The sequence below is a fragment of the Gadus chalcogrammus genome, chromosome 9 (assembly GCF_026213295.1).
Source record: "Gadus chalcogrammus isolate NIFS_2021 chromosome 9, NIFS_Gcha_1.0, whole genome shotgun sequence".
In the NCBI taxonomy this organism is placed as follows: domain Eukaryota; kingdom Metazoa; phylum Chordata; class Actinopteri; order Gadiformes; family Gadidae; genus Gadus; species Gadus chalcogrammus.
Window position 1 is genome coordinate 24,486,393 of NC_079420.1, and position 19,613 is coordinate 24,506,005.

The 19,613-nt window shown below is 42.6% G+C and overlaps 1 protein-coding gene and 1 long non-coding RNA gene across 5 annotated transcripts in view; one reads left to right on the forward strand and one right to left on the reverse strand.

Annotated features, from left to right (window-relative positions):
• Positions 1-214: 214 nt before the first annotated feature.
• LOC130389173 (uncharacterized) lies at positions 215-16,669 on the reverse strand. The gene is made up of 3 exons (XR_008896499.1): positions 15,953-16,669; positions 15,781-15,839; positions 215-661 (listed from the first exon to the last, which is right to left on the reverse strand). It is a non-coding gene; the product is annotated as an uncharacterized LOC130389173 (long non-coding RNA).
• Positions 15,795-19,613, forward strand: part of cpt1ab (carnitine palmitoyltransferase 1Ab (liver)) — a 35,321-nt gene continuing 31,502 nt past the window's right edge. The window contains exons 1-2 of one of the 4 annotated variants that reach the window (XM_056598844.1): positions 15,795-16,163; positions 18,218-18,383. In XM_056598844.1, coding sequence (XP_056454819.1) covers positions 18,243-18,383 — 141 coding nt within the window. In that variant the 5' untranslated portion in view covers positions 15,795-16,163; positions 18,218-18,242. Of the gene's footprint in view, positions 16,164-16,189; positions 17,561-18,217; positions 18,384-19,613 lie in introns of those variants that run through there. The other 3 variants (XM_056598847.1, XM_056598845.1, XM_056598846.1) reach the window with 3 other exon arrangements.

The following is a 19,613-nucleotide window of genomic DNA, read 5'->3' on the forward strand; positions in this document are numbered from 1 at the left end:
GTCAACACAAACTTGTACCATGTACGTTCTACGACGTTACCAAGTAAAACACGACAATTTACCCAGTAAGTAAGCTGAAACTGTACTGTAAAAGGAAGCCTAGTTTGTTTCCATGGTATTACCAGGCTCTTACCATATAAGTTGTAACTGGTTATTCCCTTTTCCATGCAATCAACACAAACCATATATGGTTCTGCAACATCGTTCACCAGTAGTTAAGCACTTTAATTGTTGTTATAAAACCCCAAACAACTGTTGATGAAAGGCATATTAAAATTAAACAAAATCAAAGGCTTATCTTTCAAACAATGCATATCTCACAAACAGGCACTGAACACTGAAGAAATCTGACACAAAAAAAAGCCACATCAACTCAATTTAAATGTTACTGATGGTGTTTCATAAAACACATGACATTGTTATGGCAAGTGACCACAAGGAAGACTGCTTCAACCTCTTCAATTTGAATAAGCGGTGAATGCCATGCAGCAATCTGCCTATGGGAGCATCTTTGTGGTCATTCGCAAACCAATGAGTCCACTCGATGAATGAGAGATGACTCTTTAGTGTCTTCTCTGTGAGGTATCCCTGCAGTCTCCACATCTGGGATTTGAAGGCTGACCAAGACCTGACCAGGTACCTCCAAATCTCCCCTTCCATACTGTAGTAAAGAATCAGAAGACAAGAAAATAAACATTAGGACTGTCAATTAATGAACATTTCTAGAACATGTAGAACTCAAAGATTATTTTGTTGATTAGTTAAAAAAGGATGCTGATCCTCTGGCCATTGTGTTTGGTCATATTGAAAAGAGAAAAAGACATAGCCATAAATACAGTTAATAGGACGGGAGGGGACAGGCTGTTAGCTCCGGTTAGCACTTTAGCATCGAGCTAGCGGAGCTTCTGTCATTCAAATAACTCGGACATGTTGTTTAAAACCTATAACACCCAATTTATTAAAATATCCGGATTTAATCGGGCTCTCTCCCATAAGTACAGTTAATAGGACGGGAAGAGACAGGCTCTGTTAGCCCCGGTTAGCGCGATGCTAAAGAGCAGCTCTACCGGAGAATGCCACCTCAACAGGTGCAAGTTAGCCTCCGGTTTGATATTCGCCGGATATTCGGTTTACCACCCAATCGGATTCATCAACATAAGTGCAATACATTACGGGCTTAGTATGTTGAGGACGGTTTAGGACACCGTATCGCGAAAAATCACAAACACATGTTGGCGCCATCGATGTCTGTGCAACAACGTCATTTACGTTCTGGCTGCTACCTGTTTTAGGGACCGTCAGCAAATTACACTCACCGACTGGTGGCAGAGACGTTACCATGGAATTGTTTGAGGAAATGAATCACACAAATATATTGCAATATAGTTCATCATAATGCAGTTAATAGTTTAATATTCGATAAAAATCGACTAAACTATATTTTAAATAATTAATTGTATCCCGTTTAACAATAATGCAATATGTTAGCAAAGTTACCTGCAGTAAGTAGCAGCCCACCATTGCAACTACTACTACAATCAGGTGACAAAATGTATTTTTTAGTGATTTTTATGTTATTTTATATGATTTATTTCCAGAAACAATTCCATGGTAACGTGGAATAACGTGATATAGATTTGAACCCTCTCTATGACACACTGGCCCTGCAGAGGAGCACCTTCAGCAGGAGATTCCTCTCACCCAGATGCACCACAGAGCGCCACAGGAAATCTTTCCTGCCTGTGGCCATTAAACTTTACAACGCCTCCCTTAGAATGTCAGACACCGTCCCTCTCTGTAATCTCTGACCTCAAACAAGGACTATAATTCTTGCACCTTTTGCACAATACTGTACAATTCTTTTTCTACAGTGCTGTCTTTTGTGCATGTATGTATGTGTATGTATATATATATATATATATATATATATATGTGTGTATGTATATATGTATGTATGTGTGTATATGTATGTATATATGGTGTTGTATATATATTTATATTGTCCTTAAATTTGTTATTTGTATATTTGTTTTTCTTAGGTTGTATCTTTTATCTTTTGTGTATGTATGTGTATTTATGTTGTATGTATGTGTATGTATATATATATATATGTATATGTATATGTGTGTGTGTGTATGTATATGTATATATATGGATATATATGTTATATTTAATATTATATTGTATTCTTAATATTTATTTATTTATTTGTGTATGTATGTCTGGAGTTTGTGACAAAAATAATTTCCCTCTGGGATTATTAAAGTATTTATCTATCTATCTATCTATCTATCTATCTATCTATCTATCTATCTATCTATCTATCTATCTATCTATCTATCTATCTATCTATCTATCTATCTATAGTTGTAGTAGTATGGAGGATTTGGCACAGGGTGGAGGGGATTGGGAGTTAAGAAGGAAACATAAAGCAAAGCGGGTTAAGGCAGTGAAAGAAAGTGAGGAGAAATTGAAGGTCAATGTGAGGTTTGAAGAGCCAGGAGTAAAGAATTTATAACCATTAAACCCGTAAAACTATACAATTTTTTTTTTCCCAACGGAACCGGTATATTTAAATGCTATAATGTGTGTTTACGTTTGCTGTACAGCGCCACGCCAATCAGCTGTGACTGGCTTGCTGCAGAGAGCGAGCGTCTTGCGAATACCCAGTCAATATAATGGATATAATATGGACACATAAGACAATCAATATTCGGTATTTGTTATGGATTTATTCAGGGTATCTGCAGGTTTCAGCAAGTCAAATTTAAGACTTTTTAAGACCTTTTTAATACCACCTCGAATGAAATTTAAGACCTTAAACCCGCGATGGTGGGGGGGATCCCGCTGTATTACAACCCAAGCATAGCATGTGTGTCACTCAATGAGACTCATTCAAGTTTACTATCTGTCTGTTTATTGAACATAAAGTGATACTCCAGGGCTCCAGACTAACTTTTTCCTTGGGTGCACTGGTGCGCCAACATTTTTAATTTGGGTGCACCAGCACGTATTTATGGTGCACCCAAGTTGTAAGTTGTTGAGAGGGGGGTGACAGTGTCTGGGCCCCCGGGCAGCTGCACCGGTTGCACCGTCGATATTTACGCCACTGATTAATAATATTTTCACCATTAAATAAATGCCTTCAGTAAGACCTGGGGGGTATTCCACGAACCTCGTTGAACATACCCAGGCTTTCTTGGGAAAACCTGGCTCGACAGGGCCGCAACTCGCAATCACAGTTAAATGGTACCACGACGCTCACTTTAGATTCAATTAGTTGAACCAGGTTTTCCGCTTTAGGTTCAATGCGCGTTCACATAAAAGGGGCATTACTCGCGTCATTTGACTCACCCTTATGCAAAATAAATCGCGCAAGAGCGGTGTATTTCATCCAAGGCGAGCAATGTATTATTATGAACTCCTACGAGGAATTCAAAGTTCAAATCACAGCCAAGGGGAACATGGTTGCCCATAATATGGCTAGGGTGGCGTGCTGGCAAAAATAGCAGACCGTGTTAATTCGTAAGTGAAAAGATTCTGCATATTGTCTAAAAAATATTATGTATCATCATCCCTTTTACCCCCATATATGCGGGGCCCCATGAATTGCGAGCCCAAGTACCGGGAATGCACTCGATCTCCGACCCAATATCGGACGTGCACGTCAAGTTGCTTGCTTTTAGTGGCGTGGTTCAACGTCTCAAATATCAAAATAAAATCAGCCTTGTTGACGCTGCAGATTCACTCGTTTCGGATGAAAGGCGCTGGTCCGAAGCGAGTTATATACGCCGTTTTGTCCCTTCCAGCAGTAAAGGTGCTCGCGATTTGAGAGTCAGGGAACATCAAACCGAAGAGATCTCCTATCCCCTCATTCGAGTTGTAGGACTGGTGCTTGACCACTGTGTTTAGAATCCACAACACCTCGCTTTCAGTGTTGGTGTCACACCAAATGCTACCCTCAGGTCAGTGCTAGCAGCGCGGACCGTCTGCGGCGGTGGCGCCGGGGCAGAGATGCAAAACGTAGAAATGGCTGGGGTCTGTGTTTGGCTCCTGGCAGAGGTTTTATGTTTTTGGCTCTGCATATGGCTGACGACAGCCTTAATCCCCATGGTGCCGAGCTTGAATGTAGGCTACTTTTCCACGGAATGCATCTGGCCTGTTCTGGGTTGGCAACGGACGCTAGCCAACCTCGGAAACGGACGTCTTCCAGCCAACTGACGTTGAACTTGCATTTACCCATTGTTGCAGACTAGCTAGCAAGCGCGCAGACATCCGTTTATATGCAGCTAGCAAGAAAGTAGCCCCTCGTACATCTCCTTCCCGAAAAGTCCCGCGAGAAAAATAAAAAATTAAATAACCGTGCCCCGACAAATTTAAGACCTCCGAGTTATACATTTAAGACCAGCATATGACATTTTTGACGAATTTAAGACTTTTTAAGGCCTTAAATTTAGAAAAATGAATTTAAGACTTTTTAAGACTTTTAAGACCTCCGCGGACACCCTGTTATTGTACAAATTCCCTGAAAGATGCACGTTCCAGAATGAATTGAGAAGTGCCCGCAAGGGCTGAGATGGCAGAGGACAGCTGATTTGGTACGGAACAACAGCTGTTCGCTTCCACAGGGAAAAAACTAGGTAACTCCAACGTACTTAGGCCTACTAATTAACGTTCAAAAGCTATTAAATCTTCAACAAAATATGCAGATACTGTCAAAATCGGTTCCAGGGAGTATAAAGGGAATATTAATGTCGTTTTTGATGGTGTGTTTTTTCTGGAACGAGTAGCCTATTCGAATATTCGCTCGGACAAACCAAAGAGTATTCGAAGCCTGAAAAATGGCATTCGGGCCAGCCCTAATTGTTATTGACAGTCAGACTCGATTTTTGAAATGCGTGTTTTATAATCTGGCATTTATCAAATAGCTGTGTGTAGACAGCAGTGAGGGTTGTCATCAAGGAGCGGGCGGGCTGTTTTATCATGTCAAAGAAACTTGGACGTGGACGCAGGTTAAGGGCACGCCTACCAACAAGAAGCAATGCGAAGGCGATATAATGGACTCGGTTAATTTAGCTCACGTTACCTTTGTCGAAGATAGAGCTCAGTGCAACTGTTGCTTCCAAATAGCCTCTCGCCAGGGTGGTGGTGGGAATTTGTGACAACTGAGCTTAGCGGGCGGCGAAGTGAACGCGGCAACCGGAAATATATATATATTTTTTTTTCATGAAATAGGCTATGCTTTTGTGAAATTTTATAGGCTATATAGAGAATGAAGAAAAACGTTATTAACCGGTTTTGGGGATTTCAGAATAACGTTTCTGTTCCGGAACAGTTGAAGACCATTTGGTTTTTATTTCCGTTTCCGTTCCTCGTAAAATTCTGTTCGTTTTCGGTTTTCGTTTTCGTTCCTTGAACCGGTTCGGAGCCCTGGCCAGAAATGTGGTCGTATAGCTAAGCTATGTAAAGGAACTAAAAGGTGTGCTAAATGTGGTGGGGAGCATGACTACGGGGAGTGTGATGAGGTAAGACCTAAATGTTGTAATTGTGGACCTAAATGTTGTAATTGTGGACCTAAATGTTGTAACCCCCAGCCTACTGGGGGTGTGAAGTAATGAGAAGGGAGACAGAAATTCAAAGTGTGAAAAGGAAGGATAAAGTTCCTTATACAGAAGCAGTTAAAATAGTTGAGGAAGTAAAGAAGACTAATGAAGGAAAGTTTAGAAGGGAGTTAGCAACAGGGAATGTGTGGGTACAGAGAAAAGAACCGTTCAGAGAGCGGGAGGAAAGGGAGTTGGAAGAAAAAAGAATATGGTTATTTTCATTGCAGGGGTAATTAATGCTACAGCAGAGGTTAAATCTAAAACGGAAAGGATTAAAATTATTACAAAGGCCGCAGTTCAACACTTGGGCATGGTGGACTTAAAATGGGAAGAAAAAGGGATTGTCTTGCTATTCATGCAAGCCAGGAAGTAGGTAAATGATGATCTTAATAATCATGATCATTTTGCAATGGAATGCAAGGAGTCTGTTGGCAAATGGTCAAGATTTTAAACAGTTTGTAGATAGCAGGAGGGTGAAACCAGATATAACGTGTATACAAGAAACATGGTTAAGGCCTAGATTTGATTTTGTTTTATCTGACTATATTGTTGTCAGACGAGACCGAGAGCAAGGAAGTGGTGGGGGTTGTGCTAATTTTGTAAAGAAGGGTGTACCTTATAGGGTGTTGTGTATAGGGAAAGAACAAGAATATGTAGTGGTGGAAATATGGGCGGGTAATAAGAAAATAGCAGTGATCAATTATTATAACCCTTGTAAACAGATAGATTTAAATAAATTAGAGGAAATCGAAGGACTGGATAGTGATAATGTTGTATGGTGTGGGGATTTTAATGCTCATAATACTTTGTGGGGTGGAGAAAAGACAGACAATAATGGTCAGATAATAGAGGAGGTGTTGAATGATGAGAATTTAGTATGTGTGAATGATGGTAGAAGGACAGGATAGACATCAGAACTGGTAAAGAGTCAGTTTTAGATCTAACATTTATGTCAAGTAGATTAGCCCCAAAGTGTGAGTGGGAAGTGTATGGAGGTAGCACTATTGGAAGTGATCATTATCCAATAATGAGTAGTCTAGATATTGAAATGACACTGCAATCAGAGAATAGCAATGAAAGATGGATCTTTAGAAAAGCAAATTGGGAAAGGTTTGTGGAAACAAGTGATGCCTATCTAAGATTGTTGAGAGATATGAATCAGATGTGCGACATAGTCAACCCAGTCGCCAAGAAAAAACGTCAGTGGTGTACGTTTCCATGAACACTGGATACGTAGCATTTCAACGTAAAAAATAGCGTGTTATACCTACGGTATCCACGTGTGCCGCTGTGGAGGCGGGTTTCGGGGTTTGGGTTTCACGGCTTTCGCGGCAAATTGTGGACACGATTGTTTAGGGGGGGGGGACACGTTAGTTGAAGGGGGGGGGGGGGGGGGGGGTGGGGGGGGGGGGGGGGGGGGGGACACGTTTGTTGAGGGGGGGGAGACACGTTTGTAGGGGGGGGGCACGCTCGACAACGAGAGTTGGTTTTTATTGAACGCTCGACAACGAGAGTTGTTTTTTAGACTTCAACACGGAACAGCTGCGCGAAACGATGGTCAAGTCACTCTCGGTGACGGTGTCGACAATAATGAACACACGAACAATGTTAATAGAACAACACACAACCACATAACATCCCGAACCCATTAACCCCACTTAATCCTAACAACAAAACAAGTTAACAAAAGCCCCATTTGTCAACTGAGAACCCCAATTCCCAGAATCCCCCGCGGCTCCGGAACACTGAGTAGCTTATATATCAATCTTTATTATCTGAATGGGAAATGCAATATTTTAGGACAGATACACCATTAAACGCGTTTCTAATGACATTTCTAGCGAGAAATGTACATTTTCCTTACATAATCTTCAGTCAGTGAATGTGTATGATCTTTATTAATCTTTATTATCTGAATGGGAAATGCAATATTTTAGGACCGATTCACCGTTAAACGTGTTTCTAATAACATTTCTAGCGAGAAATATACTTTTTAATTGCATAATCTTCAGTCAGTGATTGTGTTTGATCTTTAGTTTTATAGTTATTAGGAGTTGATCGGCTTGCTCGCAATGTTCAACGACGTCAGGTTGCTTTCGCTAAACTAGCAGCTCACGTGCTTCCTGCGTTTGTGTTATTAAACTGTTACTTTATGTAACTTTTAATGATATCATCTTGTTAGAAACACGTATATCTGAGAGCCAACCCAGTCGCCAAAATCATACCTACGTTGACAGTGTACGTTTCGTGAACGCTGGATTACGTTGCATTTCAACATAAAATAGCGTGTTATACACACACACACACGCACGCACATGCACAGACACACAAGCACACACAAGCACACACACGCACGCACAGACACAGACACAGACACAGACAGACACACACACACACACACACACACACACACACACACACACACACGCACACGGTGCATTTCGCTGCTAAAACAACAACAAAAAAATATTCCCTCAAATATTATTGCTTTCAAAACGTTGGCCAAAATGGCCAATAATATCATTTTTTTTTGGGATGCTTCTAGGACATTTTGGGTGGATTTTGAACGGTATGTGGGGGGCACGTTTTTTGCAGGACCTGGCAACCCTGCGCTGTTGCCCGAGATCTGGATCCACCCCGGCGTGGTGCCGTCTCCTTTTGACCTTTTGACCCCAGACTTCTGGGGGAATAGCTGAATCAATTCATTAGTCAATCAGAAGCATGTAAATATCTTTCCGGTGGCGTTAGAGGACGAACAAGGTGTCCTTCAACATCTACGCTTCCAGGCGATTGCAACGGTGCCACACATGAGCATATTCGAACATGTTTAATGGTAGTAATTAGCTGTCGAAATTGGAGGCCTTAATCAATACTGAGCAGCTATTGATTTGCTTCCCGATAAAGATTTGTCACAAATGACATGTTATTTAGCATCTACACGTTGAGCTGAGTCCAATGACACCAAGAACGACACTCTAGCTAATGGTAACATGTATTTTACATGGTACACCTAGTTCTAGGACATGATCTCGGTGTAGCAAGAGGCCGAGCTTGATCTCATTGGACTCAGCTTAACGTGTAGATGCTAATTAACATGTAATTTGTCAAAAATCTCCATCGGGAAGCAAATCTATAGCTGGTCATTATTGATAAAGGCCTCCAAAATCGACAGCTAATTACTACTAATTAATTATGTGTGGCGCTGTTGCAATCGTCTCGAAACGTAGATGTCAAAGGACACCTTGTTTGCTCTGTTGCACCACCGGGAAGATATTTTCTTACTTCTAATGGATTGATTCATATTTTAAGGTTCTCGGAGTGAGACTTTAAGTGGCTGCAGCAGAAGTGTTGAGACGAAAGATGATATCAAGAGATTTATAGAATATTCCCATTCACATTATGATTCTTCGTCGTAACATCCGACCAAACATCCTCTACATTCACAGAGCGAAGATTATGAAAGTCCAGGCTCAGCAAGTGCTCCATCTCGTTGCACCTGCACCCAGCGGCTCGCTTGCAAGATTTTGGCCTGAAGTTCTTCCCAGACCAACACCCTAGCCATCCAACATGCATATCTGAGAATCAGGCCTCTCTTTAATAATAACAAAAAGTTATGAGAGAAACACACATTAACTTTTTGTTATCTCATAAGCGGCGTGGTGCCGGCTCCTTTGGACCTTTTGACCCCCGACTTCAAAAACGTGGCCACAGGCCAGCTGTGTCTACACACCTTTAGCCACAAATGTACACCTCCATCCCACAAAAAATGGGGACTAGAAACTAACCTCTGTCTTATGGACATTTACTGTACTGTTGGAGGTCACGCCCCTTTGCCGACCTTTTCGAGATAGCTAGGGATGCTAAAATGTTTACACACATTTCCCGGGGCCCCGTGTACGACATATCCGAGATTTGGAGTTCTAGCCCTTAGAGAAAAAAAGTTTTCCCAAATGGAGTGTCATTTGGACAAAGCCCCTCAGAAGTGTAGCCTGCAAGACCTAATGGTTCAGAATGTGGTGGAAAAACAGTTTTTGAGATAGGAAGGTCCTACCGCCCTGAAATTTTAATACCTTATTCTAGGGCCTAACTGGGACCTCCGCACCGAAACTTGGCCCTGTCGGACCCCGAGGGCAGGAAGGGGGGGCCCTTCCTGCCCGAGACTTGGCCCGGTCAGACCCCGAGGGCAGGCCCCCCCTTCCTGCCCTCGGGGTCCGACCGGGCCAAGTTTCGGTGCGGGGGTCCCAGTTAGGCCCTAGAATATGGTATTCAAATTTCAGGGCGGTAGGACCTTCCTATCTCAAAAACTTTTTTTCCACCACATTCTGAACCATTAGGTCTCGCAGGCAACACTTCTGAAGGGGCTTTGTCCAAATGACAGTCCATTTGGGAAAACTTTTTTTCTCTATGGGCTAGTACTACAAATCTTGCATATGTCGTTCTCGGGGCCCCGGGAAATGTGTGTCAACATTTTAGCATCCCTAGCTATCTCGAAAAGGCTGGAAAAGGGGCGTGACCTCCAACAGTACAGTCATTGTACATAAGTCAGAGGATAGTTTCTAGGCCCCATTTTTTGCAGGATGGAGGTGTACATTTGTGGCTTAATGTGTGTAGACACCGCTGGCCTGTGGCCACGTCTTTGAAGTCTGGGGTCAAAAGGTCAAAAGGAGCCGGCACCACGCCGCTTATGAGATAACAAAAAGTGAATCTGTATTTCTCTCATTACATTTTGTCATTATTGAAGAGAGGCCTGATTCTCAGATATGCATATTGGACTGTTAGGGTATAGGTCTGGGAAGAACTTCAGGCCAAAATCTTGCAAGCGAGCCGCTGGGTGCAGGTGCAACGAGATGGAGCATTTGCTGAGCCTGGACTTTCATAATCTTCGCTCTGTGAATGTAAAGGATGTTTGGTCGGATGTTACGACGAAGAATCATAATGTGAATGGGAATATTCTATAAATCTCTTGATATCATCTTTCGTCTCAACACTTCTGCTGCAGCCACTTAAAGTCTCACTCCGAGACCCTTAAAATATGAATCAATCCATTAGAAGTATGAAAATATCTTCCCGGTGGTGCAACAGAGCAAACAAGGTGTCCTTTGACATCTATGTTTTGAGACGATTGCAACAGTGCCACACATGATCATATTTGAATATGTTTCAGGGTAGTAATTAGCTGTCGATTTTGGAGGCCTTTATCAATAATGACCAGCTATAGATTTGCTTCCCGATGGAGATTTTTGACAAATTACATGTTAATTAGCATCTACACGTTAAGCTGAGTCCAATGAGATCAAGCTCGGCCTCTTACTACACCGAGATCATGTCCTAGACCTAGGTGTACCATGTAAAATACATGTTACCATTAGCTAGAGTGTCGTTCTTGGTGTCATTGGCTCAACGTGTAGATGCTAAATAACATCTTTATCGGGAAGCAAATCAATAGCTGCTCAGTATTGATTAAGGCCTCCAATTTCAACAGCTAATTACTACCATTAAACATGTTCGAATATGCTCATGTGTGGCACCGTTGCAATCGGAAGTGTAGATGTTGAAGGACACCTTGTTCGTCCTCTAACGCCACCGGAAAGATATTTACATGCTTCTGATTGACTAATGAATTGATTCAGCTATTCCCCCAGAAGTCTGGGGTCAAAAGGTCAAAAGGAGACGGCACCACGCCGGGGTGGATCCAGATCTCGGGCAACAGAGCAGGGTTGCCAGGTCCTGCAAAAAACGTGCCCCCCACATACCGTTCAAAATCCACCCAAAATGTCCTAGAAGCATCCCAAAAAAAAATGATATTATTGGCCATTTTGGCCAACGTTTTGAAAGTAATAATATTTGAGGGAATATTTTTTTGTTGTTGTTTTAGCAGCGAAATGCACCGTGTGCGTGTGCGTGTGTGTGTGTGTGTGTGTGTGTGTGTGTGTGTGTCTGTGTGTCTGTGCGTGCGTGTGTGTGCTTGTGTGTGTGTGTCTGTGCATGTGCGTGCGTGTGTGTGTGTATAACACGCTATTTTATGTTGAAATGCGACGTAATCCAGTGTTCACGAAACGTACACTGTCAACGTAGGCATGATTTTGGCGACTGGGTTGGCTCTCAGACATACGTGTTTCTAACAAGATGATATCATTAAAAGTTACATAAAGTAACAGTTTAATAACACAAACGCAGGAAGCACGTGAGCTGCTAGTTTAGCGAAAGCAACCTGACGTCGTTGAAACATGCGGGCGAGCCGATCAACTCCTAATAACTATAAAACTAAAGATCAGACACAATCACTGACTGAAGATTATGCAATTAAAAAGTATATTTCTTGCTAGAAATGTTATTAGAAACACGTTTAACGGTGAATCGGTCCTAAAATATTGCATTTCCCATTCAGATAATAAAGATTAATAAAGATCATACACATTCACTGACTGAAGATTATGTAAGGAAAATGTACATTTCTCGCTAGAAATGTCATTAGAAACGCGTTTAATGGTGTATCTGTCCTAAAATATTGCATTTCCCATTCAGATAATAAAGATTAATATAAGCTACGCAGTGTTCCGGAGCCGCGGGGGATTCTGGGAATTGGGGTTCTCAGTTGACAAATGGGGCTTTTGTTAACTTGTTTTGTTGTTAGGATTAAGTGGGGTTAATGGGTTCAGGATGTTATGTGGTTGTGTGTTGTTCTATTAACATTGTTCGTGTGTTCATTATTGTCGACACCGTCACCGAGAGTGACGTGACCATCGTTTCGCGCAGCTGTTCCGTGTTGAAGTCTCGTTCAATAAAAACCAACTCTCGTTGTCGAGCGTTCAATAAAAAACAACTCTCGTTGTCGAGCGTGCCCCCCCCCTACAAACGTGTCTCCCCCCCCCTCAACAAACGTGTCCCCCCCCCCCCCCCCCCCTTCAACTAACGTGTCCCCCCCCCCCCCCCCCCCTGCAATCGTGTGTCGTCGTCCCCCCTCAACAAACGTGTCTCCCCCCCCCCCCCCCCCTCCCTGGTCAACAACAGTCTCCCCCCCCCCCCCCCTAAACAATCGTGTCCACAATTTGCCGCGAAAGCCGTGAAACCCAAACCCCGAAACCCGCCTCCACAGCGGCACACGTGGATACCGTAGGTATAACACGCTATTTTTTACGTTGAAATGCTACGTATCCAGTGTTCATGGAAACGTACACCACTGACGTTTTTTCTTGGCGACTGGGTTGACATAGTATATACATAGCTGCAATAAACTCCATTCCAATAAGCGCAGGAAAACTGGCAAGGAATAAACTCCCTGTGAAAAGGGAGTAAAAAACCGAAATAGAGCGTTCAGAATACTTAAAAATACACATCATTTTCAACACTTGATTGAATATAAACAATCACAGGCAGTAGTGAGAAGAACTATAAGACAAACTAAAAGGGAATCCTGGAGGGAGTATTGTAGCTCAATTGGAAGTACAACCACTATAGATCAGGTGTGGAGAATGAACAAGAAAATGGAGGGAAAAAGAAGCGAATGGAATTATCCAATTTTGTCTGATGGGGATCAGGTGGCTATAACCAACAGAAAAGGCAGAAATGATGGTGAATACACTGAGTAGGGTACATAGTTCTGATAATTTATCAGAGGAAGAGAAAATGGGGAGAGCTGAAACGAAAAGGTTATTTGGAGATATTCAAAGGAAAATAAGATCAGAGAGTAAGTACGATGTCCCATTTAGAGTAGCGGAATTAAAAAATGCACTGGTTAATTGTAAAAAGTCAACTCCTGGGAAGGATGGCATTTGCTATAATATGTTAAATCATTTAAGTGATGAGGGATTACAGAGGGTGTTGGGGCTATATAATAAAGTTTGGGAAGAGAGTAAGATTCCATCAGGGTGGAAGGAGGCAATGATAGTTCCTATCAGAAAACCAGGGAAAGATACAAGCAAGCCAACAAGTTATAGACCAATAGCGTTAACATCCAATGTAGGTAAGCTAATGGAAAGGTTGGTCAATGGGAGGATAATGCACTTTATGGAAGAAAAGGGATTGATGACCAGTTATCAGAGTGGTTTTAGGAAAGGGAGAAGCACTACATATTCAATAATATGTTTACAGGATGAGATAAGGAAGGCTCAGGTTAACAAAGAGACTGTGGTGGCAATATTTTTGGATGTTGAGAAAGCTTATGATATGTTATGGGTTGAGGGTCTTTTAATCAAGATGCACACATTAGGGATTGAAGGAAATATGTTTAACTGGGTTCTGGATTTCTTTAAACAATAGGAGTATTCAGGTTAAAATGGCCCCAGAAATTTCTAAGAGGATTGTGATAGAAAATGGTACCCCTCAAGGCAGTGTGGTAAGCCCATTGTTGTTTAATATCATGATCAACGATATTTTTTCAAATGTACAGCCTGGAATTGGTAGATTATTTGCAGATGATAGCAGATTATGGAAAAGAGGGAAGAATGTTAAGCATATTGTGAAGAAACTGCAGGAATCAATAACAAGTGGAGGAGGGGGGGGGGGGGGGGGAGTGGGGATTTAGGTTTTCTATGGAGAAGACCAAAATTATGTTCTTTAAAAGAAAGAAAATAGATGAAGAGATAAAGGTGAGGCTCTATGATAAGAATGTGGAGAGGGTTAAGAGTTTTAAATTTCTAGGGTTGTTTTTTGACGAAAGAATTACCTGGAGGGTCCATATCACAAGAGTGCTAAAAAGTACTGAATATTATGAGATGCCTATCTGGAATGGATTGGGGGGCAAATGCTGCTTCATAAGATCTGGGATGGAGTATGGAAGTATAGTATATGGTCTGCGTCTATGTCAGTTTTGTCTGAGTTGGATATAATTCAAGCTAAAGCACTTAGGATATGCTTAGGAGCTGTGAGAACATCCCCAGTATGTGCATTGCAAGTTGAAGCAGGAGAGATGCCACTTTGGTTAAGGAGAAAACAGTTACTGGCTAATTACTGGGTTAATTTGATGGGACAGAGGGAAGATCATCCAGTTAGAGTGGCGACTCAAGCAAGCTGGGAGAAGGGGGTAGCAAAGTTGTCAAGCTTTGGATGGACAGGGGAGGTATTGGCACAGGAGCTGTTAGTAACAGATCTAATGAAGCGGATATGGTATTTGAGTTTCAGTGTTATGTGAGAGAACATTATGGGGATTATCTACTAATTATACTGATGGGTCAAAAGATCAAGAAACTGAAGCAACAGGAGCGGCTTTTATGGTTCAGAGGTTAAAGGTAGAGTCATCTAAGAGGACATCAGATTTTTTGCATGTTTTTACTATTGAGCTATGTGCTATTTTAATGGCAATAAAGTGGATTGAGCAACTTGTAAATCCAAAGGTATTGATTTGTAGAGATTCTGTTTCAGCCATCACTAGTATTGGGGTAGGGACAGCGAAGAGCCATCAGTATCTTATATATGAGATCCTGATGGCAATTAGAAGTGTGTCTGTGAGAGGAGTGGTGATCTCTCTGATGTGGGTCCCAGCCCATACAGGAATCTCAGGAAATGAGAAAGCTGATAAATTAGCTAAAGCAGCTGTAAAGACGGAACCTGTGTAAGTAACATTACAGCTATCTAAGGCTGAGGGGAAATGTCTTGTTTGGAGGGGGATCATGCCCCAGTGGCAACAATTATGGGAGTGAGAGACTAAAGGGAGACATTTATTCTCATTAAATGGAAGAGTGACTGAGTCAACTAAACCTTGTGGGATGAGAAGGAAAGAACAGGTTACTATTGCTAAAATGAGAATTGGTCACACATTATTGAATAGTACTCTTTTTATCATAGGGAAACATCAAGATGGAATGTGTGATGAACGTCAACAACCCGAGACAGTGCCTCATGTTCTTATACATTGTAGGAGATACAGCAGGGAAAGGAAGGAGTTACTAGAGACATTGAGAGAGTAGGGTCTAGAAGAGATTTCAGTTAAAGGTATTTTAAATTTGGGGTCAAGTGGGAGGGGAAGGTGTTGTTTTTTAAAGTATTTATCAGACACTGGTCTGATTAAAAGAATATGAGGATATGACTTAAATTAACCTGAAGGTGGCAGCAATGCAACAATTTGGATGCCAGTTGCCATAAAAACCCACTGAAGAAGAAGAAGAAGATCCTGCAGGGGGCGCTGCTACGTCGAAGTTCAAGAAAAAGTATGGCCGTCCATGACCCACCTTCAACTCACCCCAAATCTCCCCCAATGTTGGCAGGGTGTTTTCTGGTGCTTTGGTGTGTCGCCTGTGCCTGACAATAACAATAACATTTTCAATTCATACCCTTGATTTCATTGCTCATATTTTTCATGAATTTTCCGTCATTGTCGGTGTGTATTGGATATTAGAAAGTCCTGCTCTTACATTCCGTCCTTCACCATACCCTGGTAAGGCTTGCCGGTGAACGTGACGTCTCAGACGGGGCGGTGCTGTACAACACTCGGCTTCCCTTCATGCGCCGCTTACAGCAGCAGTCTCCGCCAAACGTCCTCAACCACATATCATCATCCACACATCTCCAGACACCATAAGGTCCGCGTTAACAGGCCATCTCTGCAGCTCCGGTGGAGGCTCGGTGAGTAGGCTGTTCCCTGTTTGAACCGACGGTCCTTCATGGAGTCGATGAGTCCCCGCAGGTCTCCGAGTTCGGAACGTAAACATGGCCGGCTCCTGGTGGGAGCACACCGCCCAACTTAACGTCCGTAAATGCGCAGACATGCGGTTCACAGTTCACCCGATGCATGTCCCCCTGTGATGTGTCATTACCTGAGGTCAGTAGGACCTGTAGTGAGGACCTAGAGAGTCTAAGACCAGTTTCTTGAGAGTCCCTGGCATCCCTGGTCTCCAGCCCGGTGTTCTGTCCGCTCTGTTTCTCATTCTGATTTAGCCTTAAAAAGGCCAGAGGACTAATTTGTCTATCTATAATGTTTTAGAATACAACTCTCCATCGCCTGCAGTCTGGCGTTGTATTAGCCATACCTATCCTGTTCAAGTTTAAGTAAAGGTCATCCACTGAAGAAAACTTAACGATGATCCTGCACTTTGCATGGTCACGTTGAGGTGACAGGTCGTGGTCAATGTGTGTCAAGTGGATTATTCTGGTTATTTTACAACTGCACCGGTGGTCGCTCAGCACCGCATTGAAGGTCAACGTGTGCTGTCCCTGAACGGGAACAATGATGGAATAACAGCTGTACGACATGAAGTGAAATACTTCATATTGTCGTGAATAAACATCTCGTTCTGCCTGTTAACCCAGTTCTGACCTGGCCACGTGGTTAATGACCAGAATACTGTGAATATGAGACCCAACATGCGTCCCATGTCGTTCTATACGCGTCTCTACATTTCATATTATGATGCGGGTTGTATGATATTAAAGCAAGCTCCATTGTATGGTTGTGCTGGTTGTTGAGCTACAACATTACACAGTGAGGTGCTGGGCTGCACACAGGGCGGGCTGGATGCTATTAAGCTTTTGAAGGTGGGTTAAGGTAGGTTACGTCAGGTAATGTATATATTCCACAAGATATGAGAGTTTGCCGGTTTTATTTCTTCCAGGCTCGGTGTTCCGTGTGTGTGTGTGTGTGTGTGTGTGTGTGTGTGTGTGTGTGTGTGTGTGTGTGTGTGTGTGTGTGTGTGTGTACGCGCGCGCGACCTTTCCCCTAGTTCCATTCTGCGCATGCAGATCACGTGACGCGACCGACGACCTGCTGGGGGGAGGGAGATGCTTCTGCTCCAATGAGAATGGAGAACTATTAGATCACATTTTCTACGCATACAGCAGCATTATAGAATTTGCCACAAGCTTTTTGGGCGTACCTTTTTCGTATTTTCCCGAAGGCTATTTGGTGGAAGAGATGCTCTTTACTGGCATGGTGCAGAATTTGCATTGCTGAAATTTTGTTTTGGGTTGGCATTTCTCTATAGCAGGTGCGGTGCATGCGAAAACAATGATGGATTTATTTTAACGTAAGATATGTTATTTTCAGCCTTGTAGGTTAATGAATGTTTTTTTTTATTATCAGATTGACACGTATACATATATCATATTTTCACATCATTCAGAGCGTAAACTGACCTTCTATTAAGGAATAGTTACGTCCCGAGTTTCACCTGTGTTTGGTGTATCAAGACGGTTAAATTCCCTTGCTACTCGAACCAAACCAAATTGGTTACCATGCCGTGGCATCATGGTAACCAAACAGTCTATGCAGTCTGATCTAGAAGTGGACGTTGGACCCGCGCTCCCTGAGAGAGTCCTTGAAGAGTGTATACTCCGTAACACTGCGTAACACTCCGATAACGCCTGATATACCAGTACATGCAGAACAGGTGGAACATGCAATGGCAAATTCTTGGCCTGATTAAGATAATCTGTCTCTATTTTTAGGCCTGGACAACCTGCCTTCTATTTGCAACTTCCAAAAAACGTCCTGTCTTTTGTTTTCAATTCAAAAGTGTACAATTTGACTTGGTGGGCTGCAAATATGATCCCTAAATGTAGTTGTTTACATGAATAATAGTGTTTGTTGGTATTGACATTGTTTGGTTCAGAGTGGAACAAAGCTTTGTAGGTACATGGCTTATCTCTTGGCAGTAATGATCAAGGGTATGACATCTCCACAGTGACCCCCAGCAGCAGTAGCCCACCATGGCAGAAGCTCATCAGGCTGTGGCCTTCCAGTTCACGGTCACCCCGGATGGGATCGATCTCCAGCTGTGCCATGAAGCCCTGCGACAAATCTACCTCTCTGGCCTCCACTCCTGGAAGAAGCGGTTCATCCGCTTCAAGGTGAGCCGCCCTCCAGCCTCCCACACACCATCATACACAAACCCAAAGGGACTGTCTCCGACTGTCCCTTTGACAACGTTGTCCACTGCTGAGTGTTTCTGTTACCAAAATCTAAACAAAACGGTGTCTCTATGAACAGGATCTACACCACTAAGCGGGCGTGGATAACAAAAGATAATGTCACGTCTGCTATGTCCATATATGACACCATATGTCCTGGTTTAAGGCTTTAGAGATACAAGGGGGCAACTAGAATACAACATCGGTGTGTTTCAACACGGTACCTTCACTTTTTGCTTCACTACTGATTTTTCTTTAAATAAAGCCTCTGCTTGTAACCTGTGTCGATGAACCAAAATTCGGCAGCCTAATTTCCGAAGCAGCTTATTGGTCAATTATGCAAACACAAAGACTTTAAAGAAAATAATCGAGGCCTAAAATGTTACCAATACTTTGTCAATGTAAAGCCAATATGCTCATTTACATTAGAAGTTTACGAGTAAAAGAAAACAGAAAAAAGCTACTGTGTCTCAACAAACTCCTTGCAAAATAAAAGATGCCTTGTATTCTAAATCTGTCAAAAAGTTCAGAATTTTACTAAAGTTTGAATCTGCATTTTCTCCAAGCACTAACAGATGCTCACTCAACCATCAGTTGACCGGCAGAACGGGATGCTCGCGACCCCAAAGAACATTGTACTATTTAAACTATTTTGTTACTGCTTCATGCCAGCATTGGGCATACATGTCAGTATTTTCCCCCCCTCTCGGCTTGAACACGCTTTCGCTTAATTCGTCTGTGCTTTTTAGGTTCACATCATGCATGCATGTATGACTTTTAAACTATTATGTATTTTAGTGCCCTCCTAGTTCATTATCGTGAATGTGATATCTTACGTTGTGGGTCGCCTATTCAATTTAACATCGCTTTTGGTGATAAGTTGCTCATCTTGTAACGATATGATATAAACACTGTTATAACGCGGAGAGGGGCTGCGATTTCAGACCGGGAATCCATTTTCAGCAACACCTGGTGTCGGGTGTCAGACTCGGACGACGGGCTCGTCCAGTGGCGTCACTCTCTGGCCAATCAGTGGCCAGCAAGCAGCCTGTTAACGTCACACAAAAGTGTCGGATCAGCTCTCAAGGAACCTCGACGGAGGTGGACTAAAAAAGTACCAGGCACCAGATTTTGACGATGGAAATGCAAAAAAAGGCGGTCCGAGTCGAG